The sequence below is a fragment of the Diabrotica undecimpunctata genome, chromosome 8 (assembly GCF_040954645.1).
Source record: "Diabrotica undecimpunctata isolate CICGRU chromosome 8, icDiaUnde3, whole genome shotgun sequence".
NCBI lineage: Eukaryota > Metazoa > Arthropoda > Insecta > Coleoptera > Chrysomelidae > Diabrotica > Diabrotica undecimpunctata.
The window spans coordinates 120190434-120209040 of NC_092810.1; the positions used below are offsets into that span (position 1 = coordinate 120190434).

General features: G+C 37.0%; 1 protein-coding gene across 1 annotated transcript in view; it reads right to left on the reverse strand.

Moving 5' to 3' along the window:
- Positions 1-18607, reverse strand: part of senju (UDP-galactose transporter senju) — a 48239-nt gene that overhangs the window by 22527 nt on the left and 7105 nt on the right. Inside the window, exons 2-3 of the mRNA XM_072540858.1 lie at positions 17980-18097; positions 17741-17927 (exon numbers count right to left, since the gene is read on the reverse strand). Of these exons, the coding sequence (XP_072396959.1) occupies positions 17741-17927; positions 17980-18097 (305 nt within the window). The remainder of the gene's footprint in view (positions 1-17740; positions 17928-17979; positions 18098-18607) is intronic.

Sequence of the window (18607 nt, forward strand, 5' to 3'; positions counted from 1 at the left end):
TTTAGAACATAATTTAGATTGTATAAATTTGAGAAAGCTATGCCGGTCTGGAATGTTTTTTGTATGTTTCAGGTGATGCTACGAGAATAATAAAAGCTACGAATTAGTTGTTTTATTCTGCATGTCTTTATTTATTTCATCGTAAACCAGATTGGCATATGCATTATTATAATTATGTATTTAACAGTAATATAGAACCGTAGATCATCAATTAAGCTATCACTCTTCTCATGATATTTTGTGATTCTGTTACAGTGCGAGTCACAAAGTTGCAATTTAAATATAATTTAATTCTTCATTTTTACTTTATATATTGCTTAATTTATATATTGCTGCATAGTATATTTTAAAGTAAAATTTATTTATATTGAATAATTCATTTTATTTTGTATACTGTTATTCTCATCTGGATTTAGCAAGAATACTTCTCTTTATTTCTCGTTCTGTGTCTTGTTCAGCATTTGCCCTTTTGTATTTCAATAGAAGTGTGGTTAAAAAAATATATACCTCTCTGCATCTCTCTCTCTCTCTCTCTCTCACACTCTGTGTCTTATCTTTGTATTTTACTCGAAGGGTTAGGTTAGTTTAGCAAAAAATACTTCTCTTTCTTAGTATTCTTATTATAAGTAGTTCTTAGTAAATTCGCAGTCAACTCGTTGTTTGTAAATACAAACATGGACACTCTTAAGAAAAAGCGTAGTACTTACAAGGCGCAATTCACCCGCATAGAAAAGTGGTACAGCGCTAATACCTCTTGTGATGATAAACATCAGTTGTTGTCTCGTATAGACCTTCTTAAGGAGAACTTAGCTAAATATGACTCCATTCAAAATGAAATTGAGTTACTGGACTCACCTAGTGACTCAGAGGACAGAGAGGAATATGAAAATAAATGTCTGGATCTAAAATGTACTCTACAAGCTCAAGTCGAAGCCTTAAATCAAGTGTCTTCCCGACCAGATCCTGATCATTTCTCTCGTAGTGGCCACTCTCATATAAATATTAAGCTACCAAATATTCACTTACCCACATTTAGTGGAAATTGCATCGAATATCCTTCGTTTATCGACTTATTCAGAGCCCTAATTGTCAATAATTCACAGTTATCATCAAATGTTGAGAAATTCTTTTATTTAAAATCATATCTAAAGGGAGAAGCGTTAAAGCTAATTGATAGGTTGCCGGTAACTGATGATAATTTTGTGATAGCTTTAGATTTATTACACAGCCGGTATAGTAACCAACGGCAGATAATCCGCTCATATTATCAGCAGTTACTAGCCACTCCTACATTGCAAAAATGTACTTCGCAATCGCTGAGACAATTCGTTGCAAATTCTAAGGCAATTTTGGATGCCTTAGATACGGTAAAGTTAAGTAAAGCAGAATTGTTTGAATCCTTACTTGTTCATTTATTGGAACAAAAACTTGATTATAGCACTCGCCGCTCATTTGAAGAGCAAGTTTCAGTGAATCAGCTTCCTTCTATTGATGACTTTTTCTATTTTTTGAGTAACCGTTGTGTTGTTCTGGAAAATATCAACTCTGAGAATAACATTGCGGCCCAACAACCTACGTCTAAAGTGACAAGATTTCAAGGTAATGACCATTCTCACCCAAGTAAGTTTAAGGTAGCTTTTCACTCACAATCAAACCCCTCCAGTCAAATGGATTCAAAATCAAAACCATATACCTCACAGCCCAAAGGATGTGGTTACTGCTCGCAGCAAAATCACCGCATCTACTCATGCACTAAGTTTTGTTCATTGCCTGTATCTGATAGAATTGAATATTCAAAGGCCAATAAGCTCTGTTATAACTGTTTAGGTAGTAAGCACTTTTTACAAAACTGTGGTTCAAAGTCTTCCTGTTCCCTATGTCACTCGAGGCACCATTCTCTTTTACACAACACTCGCAGCTCAGCAGCTAACACTCATACTCCAATTGAGCCCTCTAATCACTCACTCAACCACGGAGAGTCTTCCACTCGTTCTATATCTCATACTCTCCTGACGACTCAGCCAGAAATTGACCAGTCCAGCGTCGTACATGAAAATAACTTCACTTCACGCTCAACTGTACTATCGACAATCACTACACATGACACTCACGTCTTATTGGCTACAGCCAAAGTTCACATTTATCCAGTAAATGGACGACCTATTCTAGCCAGAGCCATTCTGGATTCTGGAAGTCAAAGTTCATTTATCACTGAGTCACTAGCTAAATCAATAGGATGCAAACGGCATCCTTCCAGTCTGCATATCTCGGGAATCCTTAATGATAGTAATGTCATTAAGGAAAGAGTTACAATAGATATCTTTCCTCGCAATTCTTCTGCTAAGCGGTTTACTCTTTCTTGTGCAGTAATACCTTCTATTACAAATTGCTTGCCTCAGATAGCCATTGACATAAGAAAGTTTAAAATTCCCTCTCATATATTAAATAGGCTGGCCGACGAAGATTTCGGTCAACCAGCTGGCATTGATTTGCTCATAGGAGCTGATGCTTACTATGAGCTGTTGCTACCAGGACTTGAAAAGTTGGGGAAAGGATTGCCCTCTCTTATACATACACAGCTAGGATGGGTTGTGTCTGGCTCTGTACCACTCAGCTATCTTAAACCCCACTTTCAACCTCACCCAAAATCGTACACATTTCACTCGACCCTCGGTTTTCAAGAAACCGAGGAATCACTTAATGAAACCCTAGATCGCTTTTTTCAACAGGAACAAGATCTTGATATTTCTAAAAGTTCGGAACAGGATGAGCTTGCCGAAGCAATCTTTGTTTCGACGACTAAAATTCTGAAAGACGGCAGCTACCAGGTCGACCTCCCTCTCATTCACCCTTTAGCTCACAAAGAATTGGGCGATTCATTTATGTGTGCTAAAAACAGATTCCTTTCCCTTGAGAAGAAATTTGTCAAGCATCCTTTCCTAAAGGAAGAATATAGAAAAATTCTGATGGAGTATATTGAGCTAGGACACGGAAGGGAAGTCCCTCTGGCCCTTTGTAACTCCAAATTTGAGAATAAATACTTTGTCCCACATTTAGCAGTTGTACGAGACCAAAGCTCTACTACGAAAATGAGAGTCGTTTTCGACTTTTCGGCTAAGACCACTTCAGCTCTCTCCCTAAACGATATCACTCTCCGTGGTCCTAAGGTTCAGCCCGAACTGTTCGAAATTCTTACCAGATTCCGAACTCATAAATTTGCATTTACTGCTGACATAACGAAAATGTATCGGCAGGTGAAACTAAACCCCTCCTTTCACTTTCTTCAGAACGCTTTGTGGCGAGAAACTCCACAAGACCAATTCTCTTGCATTGAACTAACTACAGTTTCATTTGGTCAAAAGAGTGCTCCATATCTGGCCTGTCGAGTTCTAAAGGACATTGCTCAAAATACCTCTTGTTCAACGGCAGTGAAAGACACCCTATTATATCAGACTTATGTGGATGATATCTTATCAGGCTGTAGTACTGAAGAAGAAATCATTTCACTGCATCGTTCGTTAAGCTCTACTCTTTCTTCCGCTGGCTTCAGTATACACAAGATCAGATCTAATTCATCTCTTGCTGCGTCTTCTGCAGAGTTTAGCAGCGGGTCAAAGGACATTATTTCTGACAAAGGGCCATGCAAGGTGCTAGGCATTAAGTGGGATCCTGCAACTGATGTATTCCAAGTTGCCATTCCAGAGTCGCTTACTGTTAGTTCACCTACCAAACGAAAGATTCTCTCTGTCATAGCGCAGTGCTATGACCCTCTAGGATTTGTCAATCCTGTAATTGTTCACGGAAAAATTCTAATGCAACAAATATGGGCCAAAAATCTCTCTTGGGACCACACTATAACCGATCCCGATCTTTTAGACAGTTGGTTTAAGTTCTTGTCAAGTTTAACCAACCTGTCCTCCTTCTCGATTCCTCGGTGCATAATCGATGAAAAGGACGTAGTCCAAGTCGAATTACATGGGTTTTGTGATGCCAGTACTCAGGCATATGGATGTTGCATGTATTTAAGAGCAGAATACTCTGATTCATCTGTGTCATCTACACTTATTGCTGCAAAATCGCGTGTAGCGCCAGTGAGAAAACCTCTCACTATACCTAAACTTGAGTTGTGTGCAATGGTTCTCTTAACCAGTCTTTACACCAAGCTTTATGCCATAATATCTCGTTCTCTTACTATTTCTGACAGTATCTTGTGGTCAGATTCTATGGTAGCTCTCTCTTGGGCGCACTCACCTTCCAAAAAATGGTCTACCTTTGTGGCAAACAGGGTGGAAATAATCCAAAACGCTAGCCCTTCCCCAAAGTGGAAGCACATAAAGTCTGAACTCAATCCCGCAGACCTCTTATCTCGGGGTAAGCTTTCAGATCGGGCCAGATCCTTTTGGGCATCTGGACCACCATTTCTACTAGATCGATCTAGCTATTTGTTTAAAAATAGCTCGTTTGAGCCTATGGTCAATCTCCCTGAAGAAAAGAAAGGAGTTAATGTATATACCAAAACTCAGAAAAATTGTTGGATCGAATATATAAACCGATTCTCATCATTCACTAAACTTATAAAATCCATGGCGTACATACGTCGGTTTGTGTACAATGCCCGACATAAAGACCGCTTATCTGGTCATTTGTCTCCTAAGGAATTGCAAGATTCCAGACTATTCCTAATACGTCAAGTTCAAGCCATTTTCTTTAAGTCCGAAATACTATCTCTGACACAAGGTCGATTGTTACTTAACAAGCAAATTGCTTCACTGAATCCCTTCCTTGACAGGTCTACATTACTTAGAGTAGGTGGTCGACTCAAGTATTCGGATGTACCCTTTGATCAACGACACCCCTTACTGCTCCCTGCGCGTAATCACTTCACTACACTGTTGCTCACCTCAGAGCATCAGCGTCTGGGACATGCAGGATCTCAAACCACCTTAAACAATGTCCGCTTAAGATATTGGCCCCTTGACGGACTTAGGTGTGTAAAACGTATAATACACTCATGCAACACTTGCTTTAGGTTTAATGCCATCGCCTCAACCCAAATTATGGGAGATCTCCCTCGTGAACGAGTCACATCGAAACGACCTTTCGAAAACACAGGAATAGATTTTGGAGGCCCCTTTTGCATAAAGTCCTCTTCCTTGAGAAGAGCCCCTACATCTAAAGGTTACATAGCATTGTTTGTATGCTTAGCTACCAAAGCAGTCCATTTAGAAGCAGTGTCTGACCTCACGACAGACGCCTTCCTGGCTTGTCTTAAAAGATTCATAGCTGGACGTGGTATCCCATCCATTATCTACAGTGACAATGGAACTAATTTTGTGGGTGCCAATAACCATCTCACTCTTCTTAGAAAACATTTCTCAACACAACCTCATGTGTTTCACGAGTTCCTTGCTTCTCAAAATATCACTTGGAAATTTATTCCTCCCAGATCCCCACACTGGGGTGGATTATGGGAAACCTCAATTAAAAGTGCTAAGTCACTTTTGATTAAAATCACTGGTAACTCTGTATATACCTTTGAACAATTCTGCACTATTCTTGCTCAAGTAGAGGCCATTCTTAACTCTCGCCCTCTATTCCCATTGTCTACTGATCCGTTAGACCTACAGCCTCTTACTCCAGGACACTTCTTAATAGGTGCTCCCCTGTTATCTTATCCAGAGGTAGATATTTCATGCACTCCGGATAATCGACTGAAGCGCTGGCAGCAGTGTACTCGAGTTCAGCAACTCTTTTGGAAGCGTTGGACCTTGGATTACCTAAATCGGCTCCAAAACCGACCCAAATGGATTCACGTAACTCCTAATATTAAAGTCGGCGATTTAGTTTTGGTTAAAAACCTTGACTACCCTCCCTTACAGTGGCCACTAGCTCGGGTGACCGAAGTTTATGAAGGAAAAGACCACAACGTTCGAGCAGTTCAAATTCGCACAAAAAGTGGAACGTTCATTCGCCCTATCACTAGACTGATCCCCTTACCGCAAGATGAGACTTCAACGCATGTTTTTGGCCCTTCTTCCGCCTTATAGTAAAAGTAAGGCTACAAGATAGTAGACATTCTCTGGGGGGCAGTATGGTTGTAAACTGATTTTGTTTACAACCCTGTAATTTTCAAAATAGTATATTTCCCTTTGTTCATAACTGTACTCCACCCTGTATGCCAAGACGCCCTATTCATTCCATCAATAAACTCTAACGGTACTTACTAAACCCCGTTAAAAATGACCTGTTCCCGACACCGGCGACCGACGGTCCCAAGAAAAACCCTTGGCTGTCTGTTACAAACTCTCGCGGAAGAAACATGGTGCTTTAATAACAAAATTTGTGATTTGATTCTCAGAGCGTGTCTCTCTCTCAAGTGTTTAGCAATAAGAAAATTTGTCTCCGCGATTGTGAAACTAATAAATTTGTGTAACCACGTATATTGTCACATATAGTACTCACTAGGTTGTGTTACCTATAATACGTTAAGAAATAAAAGTTAGTTGTAAATTACTAGTATTCTTTACGTACAATTAAAATAATACAGTCCACTTAAAAACCCAAAGAATACCGGCGGTATAAGTTAGTTGAAGATTGAAAGCACGTGGAATCACACATAATTCCACCTCAAACGCCGGTAATTTTCTCCAAATACAGTATGGAGAGACAAACAAATAGTAACATTAATACTACTAACAACGAGGTCCGTACTGCGTTAATTAAAATGAAAAACGTTCGATCTCCAGGACCTGGCAATATAGCTGTAGAGTTACTTAAAGCGGGAGGTCCACTCCTAATAGAACGAATAACTTTTCTAATGAATCAATGCTGCCAACAAATTAAAGTACCATCTGAATGGAAAACCGCTCACCAAGTGTCCATCTTTAAAAAGGGTAATCGAAAAGATCCTTACTGCTACAGAGGAATAAGTCTCCTACCTATTTTCGGCAGATTATTTGCAAAGATAATAAATGGAAAAATACAAGATAATGTAGGACATCTAATTAGTGAAGACCAAAGTGGATTTATGCCTGGTAGATCTTGCACTGATAACTTGTTTATACTCTAACAATTAATAGAAAAATGAATAGCGGTTGGTACCGAAGTACATCTAGCCTTCATCGACCTAGAAAAGCCGTATGAGACAGTTCCAAGACTTGAATTGTGGCAAGCTTTACAACAACTCGGCATTAGTCCATACCTTTTAGGAATAATCACAGAAGTATACAGGGATAACACTACTTACCTAAAAATCGGAAATAGACTATCAGGGCCAATAAAAGTAACTAAAGGACTAAGACAATGATGCAGTATGTCACCCTTACTGTTTAATTTATATATTGAGGCAGCCCTCCAAAATTGGAAAAACCACTGCCAGGGAATGGGAATCCCCATAGGAAATGAGGTACTGTTCTCCCTGAACTTTGCGGATGACCAAGTCGTCCTAGCTCAAGATTCTTATGATCTAGAATTTATGATAAAGCGTCTATACAGAGAATATGTAAAATGGGGGTTATAAGTCAGTATGAAGAAAACAGAATATTTAGTTATTTAGGGAAAAATTTAAATATTTAGGTGCACTCATTGATAAGAACGGCTTGGGAGAAACCGAAATTAAACACCGAATTAATAAGGGACGTAAAAGTGTAGGATGTCTAAACTCCTTATGGTGGGATCGCAACATTTCCAAAAGGAACAAAAAAAGAATACGGCAAACCAAGGTTGAATCAGTTCTTTGTTATGTCTCTGAAGTATGGACAATTAATGCAGACCTGAAGAGAAGATTGTTGGCAGTTGAAATGGATTATTTGAAAAGAAGTGCTAGAACATCAAGGCTAGAAAGGAAGACCAACGAATCTAAAAGAAATAACATGAATTCTACAGAAACGGTTATTGAATTTCTTCGCAGCATCCAATAAAGTTTTCTGTATAAAATTCCTAGTTGTAGCCTTTTTGTCCATATATGTTTGGTCCAAATTAATTGTTTGTCGAGGTTAATGCCTAGATATTTTACGTTATCCTTTTGGGGTAAAGGATGTCCATCAAAGATAACTTGTGAACATATACCTCTTCTTAGAATGAATGTAATACCTATGTGTAGATTTTAAAGAGTTTACTTTCATTCTGCAGAGTTTAAATCCTTCATTAGCTTTGTTTATAGTTGCAGTCTCTCTGATACTATTATTGGATTGCCATGAGAGTTTAGGAAAGCAGTATCAACTGCAAATGATGCAATGATATAATCGGTCCGAGCACACTACCCTGAGATACACTAGATAGGATGGAGTAGAGCTTTGTATAGCCTTCACTATACCTTACTAAATATCTCCTTCCTATAAGGTATGATTTAAGCAATTTGAAGTAAGAGTAAGGCAGGTTTTTCTTTACTTGTCCAGAAGTCCTGTGTACGACAACTTGTCGAAAGCTTGAGAGGCATCTAAAAAGGATGCAGTACAGTATTGCTTGTTTTCGAGACTAGTTCTTATTGTTTTGTATAATGTATAATCTGTGAATTTGTTCTATTGTAGCATGTTGGTTACGAAATTCGAATTGATGGTAAGGTATGAGACACTTTTTGTCGAATATTGGTTTGATTTTTTAAAAACCTTAGAATCTTCAAACATATAAGCCACTTTAGGAACAAGTATTTTTACTTTATTTTAAAAACTTTTTTGTTTAGAGATTTATTTTTTATTTATACCTTTTCAAAGTGATATTAACCGACAAATCCATGTTTATATTGCTCGCGGTTATTTAACCTCCCAATTTTATTTTTAAACATTCAAATATTATTTTAAAGTAAAAGTTTTTATTTACTCGTCAAATAAAAGGTCAAGGTTGACAATTTTTCATTGCATTTTAACACCTTCGTAGAATGAGCTAATCTTTTTGTGATTAATCTTATCCTGAGTAATTGAAGTAAAAGGAGGTCATCACAACTTTTTATTAAAATATTTATCTGAATTTACAGAGGCGATGTTTTTTTAATTCCTTGTTATCGTCTCATGATAATATATTTCCGGACCATATACATTAATTTAATTTTTTCTGATAAAAAGGTTCTTATTGTACTCATAATTATTACAGCCAATACCTTTTTTAAGGACAAGAAGAAACTACCATAGAATAGAAGCTCTTATAATATACAGGGTGATTGATTAGTGGGGGATAAAGGGATATAATGCGAAAACATTGAGTTGATTCCAGTTTACTCCAATTAGCCTCTTCTACTCAAATCCGACTCTCACCTTCACGCCGGTGTCCGCTGTAAACCGAGCAAAAGTGGAAAGTTGGGTCAAGAACTGACGACAGCGGGTGAAATGGCCGTCCGAAATGGGGGTTTTGGCGTAGTTAAACCTATGCTAAGAGGCAAGTAGTCGGTTGCAATTTGAACATCGAATTTAAGCGAAAATCAATTTTTATTTCTCAAATAAACACTTTTGTCTATTTTCTGACAGCAATAAAATGTATTTTACATACTTCTTGTTACGTAAACTAATTGAATTCAAAAATAAAATATTGTTGATCACCCTGTACAACTTATTATGTTAATGTTTACACCAGTGAATAGAGAATTAAATAACCTTTCAAATGAGCTAGCACACGACCCCTATTCTTATTTAAAAAATCATCGAATACGTCATCACGCTCAGATGGATAACGTCACTAGGATGATACCTATATATGCCAAAAATCATAATGTAAAAATAAGAATCGACCTGTTTCGGAATTTGTCTCCAAAGCCTATTTGCCTGTTCTCGAAAAAATTAATTTATTCCACAATTTGACCACTCACTGTACAGTCGTACCACGATATACGAGCGCCCTAATATACGAGTGTTTTGAGATACGAGCCGCAGAGCGAGCGTTATTTTGCTTTGAGATGAGAGCAAGATTTGAGATACGGGGAATCGGTTTTTATTCAAATTCATACCTCTTATTTGACTACTTCTAATTTGCTTTGTAAATAAAAGGTAGTTTTACTAATAATAGATCTTTACGGCCTCGCCATAAAGATCATTTTACGGGTCTGTACGTGACTATTACTTGGACCGATAAATTAAATGGCCATTGGAAGTTAAATCCGACAAAAATTCGGATTCTAATACTAACCATATTGCACTCTCGATGTCGGTGTAATTTACACTGTGTAAATTTTTACTATAGAGCTCAGTCTGTCTGCTTTGCTTGTTTCCCTCATTTTCGAAGTGTTGTTAATAAGTTGGGTTCGCGTTTTGTGCTTTTTGTACATTACCTACAATATTACATTTATTTTTACAACGATGGGTTCGAAGAAGAAGATTATGTTTATTGAACTAAAATGTGAAATAATTGAAAAACATGAGCAAAGTGTACGAGTAACTGACTTAGCGAGGATGTACGGGCGTACCACATCAATGATATATACTGTACTTAAACGGAAGAAGGTGATTAATGGTATATTGCCAGCTAAGGGCGTTACAATAATTTCTAAGCTCCGGACATCTCTCCATGAAAAGATGGAAAAACTACTAATGGTGTGTTAAAAATAGATTAACTCTACTACTTTGAGCCAATGCGAGTGGCGACTGTAAAATCAATCTTCTTCTAGTGTACCATTCAGAAAATCCCAGAGCCTTTAAGTCACATGAGATTTTAAAAGAAAAACTGCCAGTTATGTGGAGGGCAAATCCATAAGTGGGTCACCAGGAAATTCTTTGTGGAGTGGATAAACCTGGTGTTTGCCCCTTCTGTTAAAAAATATCAACAGCAAAACAACCTACCCAAGCAAATACTTCGTGTCCCCGATAATGCCCCTTCTCACCCACAAAATCTCGAAGATGATTTACTCCAAGAGTTCAAGTTTGTAAAGATTCTCTACCTACCAGCTAACACCACTTCTATCTTGCAGCCCATGAATCAGCAAGTGATTTCTAATTTTAAGAAGTTGTATACCAAGCACATTTTCGGCGCTGCTTTAAGGTGACGGAGAACACAAATCTTACCCTTGGCGAGTTCTGGAAGGACCACTTTAACATAGTAATATGCCCAAGAGTTATTGAGCAGGCCTGGCTAGGTATTACAACAACAACTCTAACCTCTTCGTAGAAGAAGCTGTGGCATGAGGCTATAGATGAAAGGGCCTGCGAAGGACTGGAACCCGAAGTGTCAGTGGTAGATGAGATTGTTTCTCTTGGAAAATCCGTGGGTCTGGAGATGGATGAAAGAGATGTGAACGAACTTGACGAGGAACAGTCTCAGGAGCTGACAACCGAGGAGTTAGATGAACTACATTCGCAGCAGTCTACGGTGGTTCAACGAAAAATTAGTTTTGAAGAGGACCCAGAAAATTGCAGAGTTCGTGGATAAAAATCACCCCGAAAAAGTTACAACTGGTTGTGCATCGGTGTTGTTCAACGAGTTCAACTTGCCTAATACATTTCCGCAATCTTCTGAAAGGGAGGAAGAAACGGACAGTTTTTTAAACGATCTGTAGATGAAAATGAGCAAAGAATAAGGAAAAAAGCGAAGACCACTGACGAAAATTAAGCGCTTCCGTAAGAACTTCACTTTTTTTATGTTTTTACAGAATATGTATGTATTTTTTGTTACTTAGAAATAAATGTTTCTTCTTTTGAATACATTTTTCTTCTTTAAAAACACTTAACAAAAACAACTGACGTGTTTTTTTGGGGACTGGAAAGCATTAATGGGGAAAATTGAAATTGGAATTGAATTTGAAATACGAGCAAGATTACGGAATAAATTACACTCGTATGTCGAGGTACCACTGTATATTAAATTTATTATCTTACATTTATTTGCCATTTAATTAAAAATTTTTATTAACCTGAATGATTATATGTTATCAATGACCACATTCGACTTTTCGCAATCTTTATTAACAACTAATAAACTTAATCGTAAATCTTTTTTAATTTTTCGTAAGCTGGGTTTACTATTTATAATTTCCATCATCGTCAAAAGTAGTATTTAGAGAATTGCTCGATTTTTTAAAGGAAACTATTCCTAATATTTAAAAATTTAAATAAATAATTTGGTAATGATTTCAGAGATTTTTATAACAGTAATAGAAAGAATAGAGAAAACCCACAAAAACACTCAGTATCATAGAAATATGTTGAAGAAACAATAGGTGGTGGGTAATGTTAATCATTGAACTATAAAACTAAATGCGGTAACTAAGTTTACGAAAATACATACTTAGTATTTCGATTAATAACACTATACGAATTTAAGCTTGATTTATGGATGGAACATTGAAAATAGCTACAGACATACCGACTGACAAAAAAAGGTACACCTAGAAATATTTATCCGATTGTTTAGAGATGGAATAACACGGGACTCCACTACCTATTGAGTATAGCGTCGGACTGTCATATTGCCTCTGATGAAAATTAGTGGGGATCTGCTACCGTATGCAATAACACCCCACACCATAACTTCCACGGTGTTGTGAGCGTGCCGCTCTCTGTCAAATTGTGGGTCACATCTTCACCACGTCGCCACCTCAGTCTTGCCCGACCATCGTGCATCCCCTGACAGAAGAGGGATTCATCACCTGATTCCATTCCCGGTCTCTTAGAATACTGTCTCTATACCAGAGCAAAAGGATACACCGATGTTCAGTTGTGAGAGGTAGCAACCAATATGAGCGATAAGAAAAAAGGGCAAACTATCGTATTCGGCGGCTTACTGTACACACACGAACCAGAGTTCTTCCGTACTCTTCAAACCACTTATTTGCGATGGCTTGAGTACTACTAAATATGTCTCTTAGAAGAGATCTCAATCGATGATTTTGTCGCTCGGTGTCCTCAGCCTTCCTGAGTCCACGCTCGTTCGCAGTGTCGTATACTGCATAAGGATATGTTGGTCCTCCTAGAAACTTTTCTTAATTCGACCTTTCTCAAAGTCACTTAGCTAGGACACCCGGCGAATTCCACGCACTTTAGGTATTTTGAGCAATAAAAAAGGCTTCTGAATCAGCTACAAGAAATTTAAAATTTAACTGACACCATTAAGTCACGAAAACTGAATGCTTCTTTATCACTAAATGATTCACGCAGAGAATAAACAGATAAACCTGAAAATTTTATCAATTTTTGTTCATGGCAATATAAGTCGATATGTAAAAACATAATGAATTCTAATAAACATACGTAAGTGTTTACCTTTTTTTGTCGCTCAGAATATCTGGTTCTTACAATACAATACATACAATAATAATAAAATAACTCTGCTTCACCATTAGTATTTATTCTAATGAAAAATAAACCTGAAGAAATATACAGGGCGAGCCATAAGGAACTGTTCATACTATAGTATGGAGAATAAAAAATAAATATGTATGTTTATTGAATTCTCAGAATTTTATTTAACTTTTCTTCACAAGAAAAGCTACAGTAATAATCAGTTTTACTTTTGAGTTAATGAAGCCCAATTTACGAGGGATGGAATAAACAACTCGTGCAACGCATTTGGGCAGAAGAAAATCCCCAGGTGATTTGCGAATCTCGTTTGCACAGTTGACAGGTCCTGTGTAGTTAGATTTCTTACAAAATATTTTGCCGAATCTACTAGCTAATATAGCCGCCCAAGGTATGTACTTTATGCACGATGGGATCTCAGTTGCTCTTCGTCAACATCTTCATATTCTTCATACATCTTATGGAAATAGATGGATAGGACGCGGGAGGTGGGGCGTTCATGCATGGCCATCTAGATTCCCTGATTTTAATGTTCTTAAATATACACATATAAATATTTTTAGGTCGATTTTATTTGAGGTACCACTGTACACCATGTAGCAGATTGGCCTTTCCAGTAACATCAGTTTCCCAATTTCACATTTCGTCTGGAGAGCGATAAGGCCGGTCGGCGAAGTGGTTCGCCGGCCGTTAGCGGTGTTTTACTTGGCAGATAAATAGAGGCTCCAGACCATTTGCCAAATCTCTGACAGCAGTGTTAAAAATAGTATATATGCAGTCAATAAAATAGTACGAGGTAAATAAAAATGTAACAATCCATCAAGAAAAACAAAACAAAAATAAAGATTAAGTTAGCGCAGATAAGTCACCGTAAGATATTTCTGATTTGTAAAATGAAAATTAATATGTCCAGTTAAACTGAGTTTTTATGATTTATTGATCATGGTTCTTAGTGTCGAAGATTGTGCGAAAGCCGTTGCTCTGGTTTAAGATGGGCGAAATTATGAATATGTGGCTAGAGTACTACACACTCATTGCTCTACCATCCAAAGGATAGTGGAACGTTTTATACGAACTGGAACAAACAAGCGTAAAGCGGGAAGTGACAGGAAGCGCAAAACTACCGCTTTAGATGGTCGTTTTATATGAGTCAACGCTTTGCGGGATCGTCATTTAACAGCGGTGCAAACAAGAAATCAGCTTCAAGAGGTTCGAGGCAATACTGTAAGTGTATTTACAGTTACAGACGAATGTTGAGAATTCCATGGGTATAAAGAGTTACTAATGTTGAGGTACTTCATCGCATGTGTAAACAAAAAGAATTACTAATAATAATCAAAAAGAGGAAAATGCAATACTTAGGTCATGTGTTGAGAGGCGAAAGATACGAATTACTTCAAGTTACACTGGAAGGGAAAGTACAGGGCAAAAGATCAGTAGGAAGACGCCAGAATTCGTGGCTGAAAGGCCTGAGGAGATGGTTCGACCGCTCATCCGCAGAAAGCTTTCGCGCAGCAGTTTCCAAAACAACAATTGCCATTTGGATCGCTAACCTTCGAAAGGAGACGGCGCCATGAGAAGAAGATTTACAGTTCGTCGAAGATTACATGAATTTTGTTTGCAAAGTTGCAGACCGGCAACTGGACCCAAATTATTTCCACAACACAGAGTGGCTAGACTACAATTTTCCAGGGAACATTTACATTGGTATTTAGGACAATGGAGTAATGTTCTTTTTACGGATGAGTCAAGATACTATCCTCACTCATCAGATGGGAGATAAAGAGTATGGCGTCGAACTGGAGAGAGATTTGCGGAGTGCGCTTTCAATCCCCGCGTTAACAATGGAGGGGGTTCGGTGATACTATGGGCAGTAATATCCCGAGAGGCGTACACTGAATTGGTATTTATTGAGGGTTCGTTGACTGCACACCGTATATTGAGGAAATTTTAGCGAATCACGTAGTACCCTTTTTTTAATATACCACCAACAATACCACCTTTCGATTAACCCCGTATAATAAGTCAAATACAAAATTTTATTAAAAAACTCACTATACTTAATTAAAATTTCTTAATTACACAATTTGCTAACAAAATCATCAAAATATAGCTAAAAATAAAAAAACTGAAATACTTTGAATTTGACCAAAATTTTCTCCGTTGCGTTTTTTTTTGCATTTGAGTGTGTATATATATATATATATATATATATATATATAAATATATATACAGTGGGTGATCAAATTATTATGATTAGTCACAAAAGTTTAAATTTTTCAAATTTGTTCAAAAATTTTATAATAAAATCATATGCTGCTATACGATTAAGGTATACCAATATATTTTGTCACTAATATCCTTTCTTTTTTAACGCTTACAGCTCTAGAACTGTCATTTTTGTCTAATTATGTGACAACATACACATTGTGGTGAATTTGCGCTTGGAGTTTACAACTGAATTTGTATGTTTTTGTATTGTTTTTGAAAGATTAGTATCGTTTTATCTTTGTAGTATGTTTTATTAATGTATTAGTGGTGATTGTGAGTGAAAAAAAAACTATCAGTTTCAATTGTAAAGACATTTTCAAAACATTTCGATTTTTGAGAAGAAAATCATAATGGGTAAGGCTAAAGACGTCCCTGTGTGTAAAATGGTGGAGATAAAGACACTTTTATTAAATACAAAGCTTTCCCAACGTCAGATAGCTCAACAATGCCAAGTAGCGCAAGCAACAGTGAGCAATATAAAAAAAAAAATTGATACCAACAAACCCCTGACTCACCAGCGTGCCCAAAAATGTGGTCGAAAGCGTGTCACTACACCCAGAGACGAAAGAAAAATGAGGGATATCTTCGTAAACAATAGAAAGAAGCCAAGAAGAATCCTCACGGGACTTATTCGTGAAGCTGGAATGCCAGTTTCTGACATGACAGTCCGCAGAAGGCTTGCTGAGCAATTTTTCAAATCATGTCGCCCTGCCAAAAAACCAAAGTTGACCACCGCAATGATGAAAAAGAGACTGGAATGGGCCAAAGAACACCAAAATTGGACAATTGAAGATTGGAATAAGGTAAATTACGCCACTACTAAAGTTTAAATCCCTATAACCACTGTTTTTATCCTAAAAAAGTATCTTATAGTTTTTTTATTCACAGGTTTGTTTCTCCGATGAGTCTACAGTGGAGATACTCATGGATGAGTCGGCCTTCTTCCGAAGGCGAGGTAATTCCCCAGACCTCAATCCGATTTAAAATCTATGGGAGCTCATGAAGAGGAGGATTGCCCAGGAAACTGTCACAAATAAGCAGCAGTTAATTGAGAGACTCATTTCCACCTGGCACAGAAACTATAAAATAAAAGAAGACTGCCTGAGAAACATTCAAAGCATGCCAAGGAGGATCAAAGCTGTCATCGAAGCTCAAGGAGGTCACACAAAATATTTAAAAAAATTGATATTTAAGGTCAAAGAAAAAAATATTTTAAAATTTTGTAAAAGAACGTGTTTATGATCTATTTTTATATTATATTCACATCATTAGACGCTTATATGCAGTTTTATTCTTTATTAAACAGCAAAATACAAAGTTTTTTGAAGTGATCATAATAATTTGATCACCCACTGTATATATATATATATATATATATATATATATATATATATATATATATACGGTGTTCCTTTTTTCTCCCCTTCCTTTTACCCTAATGAGGGTGTCGGATATATACGGTGTTATATTTAAAAAAAAAACCTAAGTTTGGCCTGCCAATATGTTATCAAACACCCTGTAACATTCTTACTAATTTTTTAATGTGAACCTGAAAGTTACCTACAATTTTTTTCCATCCATCCAATGACATTACAGTCCAAATCGGGCTTTGGCCTCCTTCAACAGGCTTCTCCAATCATTTCCATTTACCGCTGTTCTTTTCCAAAAACGCGTTCCCAGGCAGTTCCTGGCATCCTCATCGACTTCGTCTTCCCACCTCTTTTTAGGTCTTAAAACAGGTCTTTTTCCCTGCATTCTTGCATTTAGTAATTTTCTGGGGATTCTATTCTCATGCATGCGGACCACGTGTCCTGCCCACCGTAATCTCTGCAGTTTAGTGTATTGTGCTAGAGTTGGTTCGTTATATTGCTCGTATATTTCTCTATTATACTACAATTTTTGTTATCACCTTTTATTGCTATCTACTATTATAGCGGATCTACTGAACTTTATCACTCTAATCAATCACCCTGTATATATATATATATATATATATATATATATATATATATATATATATATATATATTGATTTTAAAGAAAGTTTAAGCATCTTTCATAGTTTTTCTTTTATTCTTTCTTAAACCAATCCTTTATATAGGATTCCGAGTTTCCCCGTCACTCAGAAAAATATATGTTGGCGGCATTTTTCCATTTTATTTGATTAAATTTTTATCTACTTTGCTTTCAGTTTTGCTACGATTTTGGGTTAATTTCCGTTACATAATATATAGTAATGATTAAAATAGAGCTTACCTGAAAAAGCACACCAGTTACAACTACCCTCAACTGTAGCAATAAAAAATATGTAGTTGGATCAAACGAGGATAAATTCAAAAAGGCTAAATTGTTGTATAAGCAATATAAAAAAGCGGGAACAAAGTAGAGGAGTAATACATGTTTGTTCTTAATTACTTCAGAGATCAGTTGACTAGCAGTGTTACTAAAAAAAAAATGAAATCATTTTACGCCTAACAATAAGTTTTGTTACTTACTCTTTACAATAAAGAACTGACGAAATGACTAACTTTAAAACTTCTGTCAATAGTACTACTGTTACGATATTATAGTTGTAATTGTTGTCTGATCGCTGTGAGGCTGTTACCAAAATTCCTAAAAAATAGATTATCTTAGTCCGCTAAGGAAAGCAAGATTCTGATTCTGTCTCCTTAGAGACTCAGGGTAGCTGAAGAAAAGGGTTTGCTGTTCATTATCTTTTTTAATGGTAATGGTAACCTTAAAAATTCAAATAATCAAATGTAACCAACAGGGGGGTTCAAAGGAGTAGTGATGCGCAATACAAGGTGTTGCTTCTTGATAATACCTCTAGCCACTCCTACTCACCTCCAAGAAGTGTGGCTTAATCATACGGCTGAACCACGTCAAGAATGGCGTAGAAAGCTTGAGATGGTCGAGGCCCTCTAAGGGCTGTAGCACCAAGATGATGATGATGATGATGATGAACCACGTCAAACCTAAGCAGCCTTAAGGCGGGTTGACACGATCCAAGTGTACTTGGTTAAAGTCTGCTTGAACGATGCGAGCGCAACACTTGGAAGCTACTTTGATCGTGTCACCTGTTCATCCAAGTACAATTGTATCAACAGATTCTATCCAAGTTAA